A 9,056-nucleotide genomic window follows, 5' to 3' on the forward strand; every position below is an offset into this window, starting at 1 on the left:
TCTGTTTTAGGAAGCTAGCAATAAACCTTCAACTGGCTTCCTCTTGAGGGCTAACCCGGAAAAACATGGTGGGTTGATGATATTGTTATATAATATATTGTCATCTAAGCAAGGTTTGTTTTTGTATTAAATTATATTTTACTCTGCCTGTCCAAAAACAAGTTACACACAGTAATATTTCGTTGGACCGCCTTTAGCTTTGATTACGGCACGCGTTCGCCATGGCATCGTTTCGATAAGCAGCTTCTGCAATGTCACAACATTTATTCCCGTCCAGAGTCATTTTTCACCAAGATCTTGTATTGATGATGGGAGAATCGGACCACTGCACACAGTCTTCTCCAGCACATCCCAAAGATTCTCAATGGGGTTAAGGTCTAGACTCTGGTGGCCAATCCATGTGTGAAAATGATATCTCATGCTCCCTGAGCTACTCTTTCACAATTTGAGCCCGATGAATCCTGGAGTTGTCATCTTGGAATATACTCTTGCCATCAGGGAAGAGAAAATCCATTGATAGAATAATCTGGTCATTCAGTATATTCGGGTAGTCAGCTGACCCCATTCTTTGGGCACATAGCGTTGCTGAAAGGAGACCTGACCAACTGCAGCGACCCCAGATCATAGCACTACCCCCACAGGCTTGTACGGTGGGCACTAGGCATGATGGGTGCATCAGTTCATCTGCCTCTCTTCTTACTCTGATGTGCCCATCACTCTGGAACAGGGTAAATCTGGACTCATCAGACCACATGACCTTCTTCCTTTGCTCCAGAGACCAATCTTTATGCTCCCTAGCAAGCCTTTTTTTTTTTCCAGATTAGCCTCACTGATAAGTGCTTTTCTTAAGGCCACACAGCTGTTTAGTCCCAATGCCTTGAGGTCCCTTCACAATGTGCATGTGGAAATTCTCTTACTTTCACTATTAAACATAGATGGGAGTTCTACTGTTGTCTTTTTATGATTTGATTTTACCAAACGTTTAAGTGATCGGCGATCACGATCATGCAAGATTTTTTTCTAGATTTTTTATTTCTTTCTCGAAGATGATGGTTCCCCACTACCCTTCTGGTTTTTAATTCTGCGTTGGACAGTTCTTAACCCAATTTTAACCCAATTTGAGAAGTTTCAGCAATCTTTTGTTGTTTTTCAGCAATCAGATGTTTTCTTGACTTGATGCATGCAACAGAATAACATCTTTTCCACGACCACAGGATGTGTCCTCCATGGTTGTTTTCGCTCCTCACTGCATCAGTTAAATAACTTGTTGCCAACTAAAACATAATCATCCATGCAGTAATTATTCAATGGAAGGTTCTTACCTATTTGCATAGTTAAATCCAGGTGGTGACTTTTTTTTGGATGGGCAGTGTATTTTATCCTGTTCTATCGGTTTATTATGTAATGAATAAGCAGTTAAGGGTGTGCTGTTACAGTGCTGGTTTATAGTTACATTAAACATTCTAAAATATCTGCTTAACAAATTAGTTCCTGTTTTCACTTTCATTATAGCAGCTGTAATCACGTCCTCAGCAACCAACCAACCCCCCCCCCCCCCCCTTTATTGACATACAAGGCAACTATAATTCGAGCTTTTTATGTTACAGAGAAAGTGCAAAGTTCTCCACACAGAAAACCTCGTCATATTTATTACACGTGTTTGTGAGGAGTCCACCATATAAGTCCTTGTGTAGGTTATTAAAGAAAGGATGATGTTTTAGAACAAGTAAGTTCATACTGAACAAAGCTCACATATAGGCTTAAGTTATCGACATCGACTGACCAATCAGAATTGAGCAATAAACAGTGTTGTGATTTCAAATGGTGTGCTGTAGTACCTGCTATAGGGCTAGTAATCAGATATAAGCTGTGCCTGGAAGGGAATTTTGTTTTTATCTAAGCTGAAAAGCTTGCCAGAGATTGCAAATAAACAAGTTTTATTGCACAGCAGGCTAGAAGTTATAATATTTGATAACACCGATGAGAGTCCTACATTTCCTGTGTACTGAGGTTCATTTTTTGGTTAACAAGCTTTCCAAACAAGACCCAAACAGGCTGTAGTAGTTTGTAATACTGTGATTATAGTGATATGAAATTTTTTATATTGGCACAGTATTACACTGATTTTATGAACTGTTGTATTGTACTGCAGTCCTTGGCATGTGTTCTCTGCTGTGATCTTTTGTATTCTAAAATATATTACATGATATCATACAGGCAGCTGATAATGTTGCCTGCTTCAGGGGTCTCAGGTTTGATCATGGAATTGCCTGATCAGGATAAAGTGGTTACTGATATCTGTATCTTGGGTCTATACATTATAGACATTACTACCAGTACATTATGGATAACATAATGTTTTTTTTTTTGTTTGTTTTTTTTATGTTTGATGATATGCAATAATCCCAATGCTTTTAATGCAGTTATCCCAAGGTTTTTTCTTGTATATATTTTCTGGCTCAAGGTTAAGCCCCGCCCCCAACTGAGTATAGCTTCTCAGCACAACCAGGAGAGGAGTGTGAGAATAAGGAGGGCTTGTCAATATGTTGATTGCGATTCTCCTCACCAGGCAGCAGTGACCTCTAAACATTACACCCCGCTCCTTTAATATCAGCACATGCCTAGTGCTGTACAATTAATCTTAACAAAGTGCTGTACTGCCATATTGGTTTCTACTTGCCCTAAATGTAGTTAATCAGCCAAGGCATGTTTAGTTTAGTGTCTTTATTTTTTTTTCCACTGGTGTGACAAGGCTAATGAAGCTAACATTTAAACAAAACCTATAGCCCCAAGTTTATTGTGGATTAAACTGAAATAGAAACACCAGATTTGACTTGGCTTTACAACAAGACTACAGAAAATATTGTTTCTATGTACCTGCAGGTATCACCACGGTGCTGACCATGACCACCATTAACACCCACCTGAGAGAGACTCTTCCCAAGATCCCCTATGTGAAAGCTATAGACATGTACCTGATGGGCTGCTTCGTCTTTGTGTTCCTGGCCCTGCTCGAGTACGCTTTTGTCAACTACATCTTCTTCGGTCAAGGCCCCCAGAGGCAGAAAAAGGCAGCTGAGAAAGCGGCCACCGCCAACAACGAGAAACTCCGACCCGATCCGAACAAGGTAACGTGCGTTCAGATGCCCGCAGAGGACAAAAGCGGATTGTTAGGTTTTTGTTGTCTGCAGCTGTTCCTCTGCAGTCCTGGTTTGTTATTTTGAGGGTTATGTGTTGTGACTTGTAGCTGTGTTCCTTTCAGGATCAATGGGCTTTAGGTTTTGCTACAACTCTGGAAATTCATATTTTTTTCCCCCTCAGCGGCATAGGATTACTGATCAACCCTATCTAATAGATACTCACCCAAAGGACGTTTTTTCCTCTTTTTTTTGTGTCTCTCTCTGACTGAGCAGAGCTTTTGTAGCAGCGAGCAGTGACCTTGCCATTTCTAAGGGTAAAAGTCATCTCTCAACTGAAGGCTGGAAGGGCATCAAGCTGCTCACTTCATAATCTTATCGAGCTGAATGAGCTAGATGTGCCAAGATCCTTCAACTCTTTGTCCCTCTTTTCTCTTTCTTTCATTTTCTCTCTCTCTTTCTCTTTCTCTGAGTGTCAAAAGCCTCCATTTCCCGAAGTAACAGTGCTAATTTTGTGTACTTGCAGTGGATGGTGGGAAATGTAGTTCAGAGAGACGATGCTCTGTATGCCAGAATGAAACAGAGGGAAATTGACGTGTATGACTCGATGTGGGATCCAATCTTTGCCGACGATGCTGCATTAGGACTAGGCGAGCAGAGACTTAAGGTACTGCCCTCTCGACTCAAGAGTAAAAAAAAGAAACTGGATCTGCATCGATATATACGCAATTAGAATGAATAATGACACCCGTATTCCAACCACCTGAGTTTTTTTTTTGTAATTCATCGATTTTTGGTTGGCTTAGAATAGTGATGATCATCATTTCCACCACTTCCACCACTACCCTTTTTCCATTTGATTTGCTATTTGCACCTGAAGCTCTTTCCCAGAACGCATGAGTTTTACCATTCGCCCACAACAAACTTTTTTTTTTGTTTGTTTCGAAGGAAAGCATCGGATTTTTCTTTCTAAGAGTAATAAATTGTTGAGTAATTTGATTTTTGGGACTGTTCTGATCTCCAGGTGCAGGAGTTCTGACCTTAAAGGAGAAAATGGAGTATGCAGATGACATCCTACAACTACGGAATGTTCTTTGCACCATTAGGATTTAGATTTTATGCATTAGCTGTATGTTTTATGCTGTATAGAAAATAAATGGATGGCTGGATAGATGGAAGAAAGGATGGAAGAAAGGATGGAAGAAAGGATGGATGGATGGATGGATGGATGGATGGATGGATGGATGGGTGGATTGGACAGACAGACAGACAGACAGACAGACAGATGATAGATAGATAGATAGATAGATAGATAGATAGATAGATAGATAGATAGACAGACAGACAGACAGACAGACAGACAGACAGACAGACAGACAGACAGACAGACAGACAGACAGACAGACAGACAGACAATGCAGGTTTTGATGGTATAACATATATTTTTAAAAATGATCCAAAACGCCCCTCAAAATAATAAAATGTACAAATCTCAAATCCCTGTATACTATATGGATTAAAATGATTGGGACACATGACTTTTCCAGTCGTATGTGGTTCTTCTAGAAACTGTTACCACAAAGATGGAGGCACACGATTGTATATGATGTCTTTTAATGCAGTAACATAACATTTTTACTTCACTTGAACTAGGAGTGCTGAACCTGTTCCAACGTGACAATGCCCCTGTGTACAAAGGCAGCTCTAGGAATATATAGGGGGAGGTGTAGTGGTTAACTAAGTGGGTAGCTTAGTGGTCAAGGCATTGGACTTTGGATCTGAAGATTGTGAGTTTGAATCTCAGCCACACGGAGCTGCCACTCTGGGTACCCTAGGCAAAGCCCTTACCCCCCATAACTGCGCAATTGTATTAATGAGATAAATTGTAAGTCTAAATAAGGGCATCTCCAAATGCCATAAGTGTAAGTTATGAGTTACAGTAATTGGAGTGGAACATCTTGAGTGGCCTGCAATAGAGGTCTGATCAACATAATGGAATTCCTTGGAATTGAATAGCCTTGGAACACTCACTGCACTCCAGGCCTTCTCACCCTTCATCAGTACCTGACCCTTGTGGCCAAATGAGCACAAATCTCCACAAACACACTCCAACATCTAGTGGAACAACTTTCCAGAAGGGTGGAGTTTATTAAAACATCAAATTAGGATTAAATGTGGAATGGGATTTTGAAAAACCACATATGAATCTTATGGTCTGTTTTCTTTTGTCCATATAGTGTATTTAAAATATCATTCTTCAGTTAGGTTATAATCCTAACAAGCTTTCTAAGAAATATCTTATAATATTATTTTCTAGCTCAGTACTGCATTACAAAGCCAATTTAAACAATAATTTGGCACTTTTATCTCTAGCTTGTCTTTTGTTTTTGACTGACCTGTATTGATGAAGAGACTTTTTGGTTTTTTTTTAACCTTCTCCCGTTGTTGTTTTTTTTAAATTCTGGCTTTCTGTTGTGAAAAGCTCTGTTTGAATAATATAACAATTATGCAAATTGGGCATTTGTTACAAAAATTAGTCACCAGTGGTAGTTTTAGCAGTTCAAAGCCATCAGCATGACAAAGACACTGTGACAAGCCAGTTAAAAAAAAGTAGAAAAAAAAGTAAGGATGATGTGGTTTTTTTGGGGGGTTAGTCATTTGGTTTGTTAAATCAGCACTCATTGTACAGCACAGACTAAAAGCTTCATGACAAGACTATCGCCCACGTTAGGAAGGCAGAGGAGCAGTGCGGTCGCTTTTCTCCTCGGTAGCGGAGTGAAACGGAAGAATAGCACAAGCGTGTAGAGGAGCTCAATCTCATCTTCTTCTCCTCTTTCTTTTTCCAGCCTCTTCCTCTCTTCATTTCAGCAGCCTTTTCCCTCACCGCTCTTCTGGATCCTTTGTCTTCATGAGTTCTCCTTTTTTCCTTTGCATTTGTTTGCCTGATTATTTCGATTTGCAGACAGAATTTTAACCACAACGTGGTTGAAATTCGGAAATGGCTACACATATTTTGCTATTGATGAAACATGTCGTGTCTGTATGTTTTGTATTTGCGTAATTCAAGTATAATTGAGAGTTTAATCTAAGAACAGTGATGTTATAGAGCAAAATGCAGGAACTAGTTTTGGGCAAATTTTAACCTGCTCTATGGTAAAGTAGTCTAAATGGGGTTTTAAATCCATGGAGATTTATATATGTCAATACGATTTGCTTAGATCTTAATATCCAAGTCAAAATTGATATGCTTTATTATGAAATCAAAACTTTTTCTATTTGTATCTGATATTTCGATAAGACCGCAGCTGAAACTTTGTACAAAAATGAAATCTCATCCTTAATCAACATTTCTGTGAAATCTAAATTCTGAATTTCATATTGCCACATCGTACTGTAGCATTAAATGAGAAGTATTTACACAACCGAATTTGATTTCATTCAACATAAAACTTGGTGCAAAATGTCAAAATAAAACAGGGAAATTTGTATTCAAAATGTAATTACTTCATATTATTCCATTTTAATCATTTTTTGCTTCCAGCGGTAACATAGTTACTGCAGTTTGCCTGTTAGGAGCTGAATGATATCAGAGCTTTGCTTCCATACTAATCACGACATTTCCATAACACGTAGTTTCATGAAGTTTTTAATTTGATTTGACCCTCTAAAAAAATGAGAAAAAAAAGGTCAGGAAAACCTTCTGACCGTTCCCTAAACCAGCTTTAATCAGGAAGTTGTACTTTTCTACAGATGAATCCCGACGATATCCGGCTGACCACAGTGGAGATGAAGAATGAGATGGGTCCCGGCGATCTCTCCCGTGGTCTGGGCGACCCGCGAGGTGCCATGCTGGCGTACGACAGCTCCACGCTGCAGTATCGACGGGCAGCGCTGGCACGTCACAACTACGGCACCGGCGCTTTGGAGAAGAAGAAGAGCCGTCTGCGCCGACGTGCGTCGCAGCTCAAGGTCAACATCCCTGACCTGTCTGACGTCAACTCCATCGACAAGTGGTCCAGGATGGTCTTCCCAACCGTCTTCTCATTCTTTAATGTGGTCTACTGGCTCTACTATGTCCATTAAGAAGGGCCATGGAGAGGATCAAATCCAAAAACATTCAAAAGATAAAATATATAAAACACTGAGTCTCTTTTGTTTCTTGAAAAAAAAAGATTTTATGGAGGTGAAGGAGTCAGGATTGGCTCTTTTTTTGCTCTGAGAACACCATAATGACTGACAAATACAAAGACAAGTACACTAACACACAACCAGACTGAAAGTTGCAGAGTTTTACTAGATCACATATATTGTCATTCGTAACAAATATTTATGCTTGTGTTTGCATCTATTTTAAAGGTTTTTTTTTTAGGGTTTTTTTGCTAATTATATCTATTTACGTTGTAGCCAATGCTATGTGTATCCAGGACATTTTTTGAGATGTTTTTTTTTTTTTAAGGGCTCATCCTTCAAAGCCCATTTTTTTCCTATAGTTAAACTTAGACATCTTTTAAAAGCATGCTTAAGTTTTTTTTGTTTTGTTGGGGTTTTTTTGTCTACATCTCTTCCTGTGAGATGAAGCACAATGCATTTTTCTTTTCAACAGTTAAAAGCTCCTTCTGTTCTTTAAAAAAAAAGAAAATGTTTCATTTGGTGCAACACAGTGCACTGAGTCTCTAAAAGGAAAACAGGGTAAACACATACCAGGTAACTTCATCATCATGTTGGCATTGTTATCAGGGTAGATGTGAATGGGGCAATGGGGAGGGGCAATATTTCCAATTGACCCCTCCCCCAAACAGACTTCCTTCGCCCCTCCTATGGTGGGGACTCTGAAGTTTTGAAGGTGATCCGATGAGATTTGGGCAAACATCAGTTGAGTGGATTGTTTTGAAGCCCGTGGCTGGACAATAATGAAGATTCTCATCATCCTCTTAATTCGAAAAACTTTTGTCTGGCTTTGTTCTAAATCCAAGTCATGAAAAAAAAAACATTACACACACTCTTTATCTCTGCTTACACGTGAGTGGGACAATATTGGCTGACTGACATTTCTCCGACATGATATACTGAACGAGCTGAGTTCCATAGAAGATATAATTATAATCCATTAACATTACAGATAGATTTAAGTTGAAAAAAAGAAAAAAAAAAGAACTTATAGATGATATTAAATCATGTTGAAAAGAGTTTTATAATCCATAGTTATGCTATTAGGTGTTAATGTTACAAATCATTATTTAAGCAGGTATATTTTGGTGTATTAGCTTTCTTATTATAAAAGATCTCTACTGGGACGCGGAGACAAATAATCTAAAGGATGGGGGAAAAAAAAAGACTGAATCTTTCTCAAGGCCTGCACATGTGGAAAGAATGGTACATATGGACATGGACAGGATGGAGAGCGTGAACAAATAATTGTTTTGAAGTCAACTTTTCAGAGCAGGGAAGTATCTGGAAAGATCAATCAAGGCATCTGTTAGGTGATTTTGTATCAAATCCTGTACATTATAATGATATTTCATAATGATCTGTAAATATATATTGTGTAATGACTGTCAAGAATAACAATATGTATCTAAATTAAATTATTAAAGCTGAACCGAGGTCTATTTGGGGCCATGTGAAAGAAAGGAGGGTTTAATTGATATTGTGGGAAAGGAGAAAAAAAAAAAAAACAGAACGAAATGCTGCAATGCTGAAATGCGAATATGTGGGTTTGAGTCAACACTTAAATCAATTAAAAGTGGTACTCTTTGTTCAAAATATAGCCGAGTTAAAGAAAAAACTGAATATCCGTGCATAAATCTGTTCAAGAATTAAATATAGTAACAAATAACTATACAGTATGATGAGTAAGTGAGAGAGTACAGTAGATAAACAAGATAGACCTATAGAGGAGTATACAAAAGCTGAGGTGGG

General features: G+C 38.7%; 1 protein-coding gene across 4 annotated transcripts in view; it reads left to right on the forward strand.

Annotated features, from left to right (window-relative positions):
* gabrb2a (gamma-aminobutyric acid type A receptor subunit beta2a) overlaps window positions 1-8,736 on the forward strand; it is a 70,776-nt gene extending 62,040 nt beyond the window's left edge. The window contains exons 8-11 of one of the 4 annotated variants that reach the window (XR_014534447.1): window positions 2,884-3,128; window positions 3,664-3,804; window positions 6,888-7,282; window positions 7,808-8,736. Coding sequence is in view for 2 of the 4 variants with exons in the window: in XM_083547102.1 (XP_083403228.1) it covers window positions 2,884-3,128; window positions 3,664-3,804; window positions 6,888-7,220 (719 nt within the window). In the remaining 2 variants the exon portion in view is untranslated. Of the gene's footprint in view, window positions 1-2,883; window positions 3,129-3,663; window positions 3,805-6,887 lie in introns of all 4 variants that reach the window. The other 3 variants (XR_014534448.1, XM_083547102.1, XM_083547103.1) reach the window with 3 other exon arrangements.
* The last annotated feature ends 320 nt before the right edge of the window (window positions 8,737-9,056 follow it).

The sequence above is a fragment of the Silurus aristotelis genome (assembly GCF_946808225.1).
Source record: "Silurus aristotelis genome assembly, chromosome: 7".
In the NCBI taxonomy this organism is placed as follows: domain Eukaryota; kingdom Metazoa; phylum Chordata; class Actinopteri; order Siluriformes; family Siluridae; genus Silurus; species Silurus aristotelis.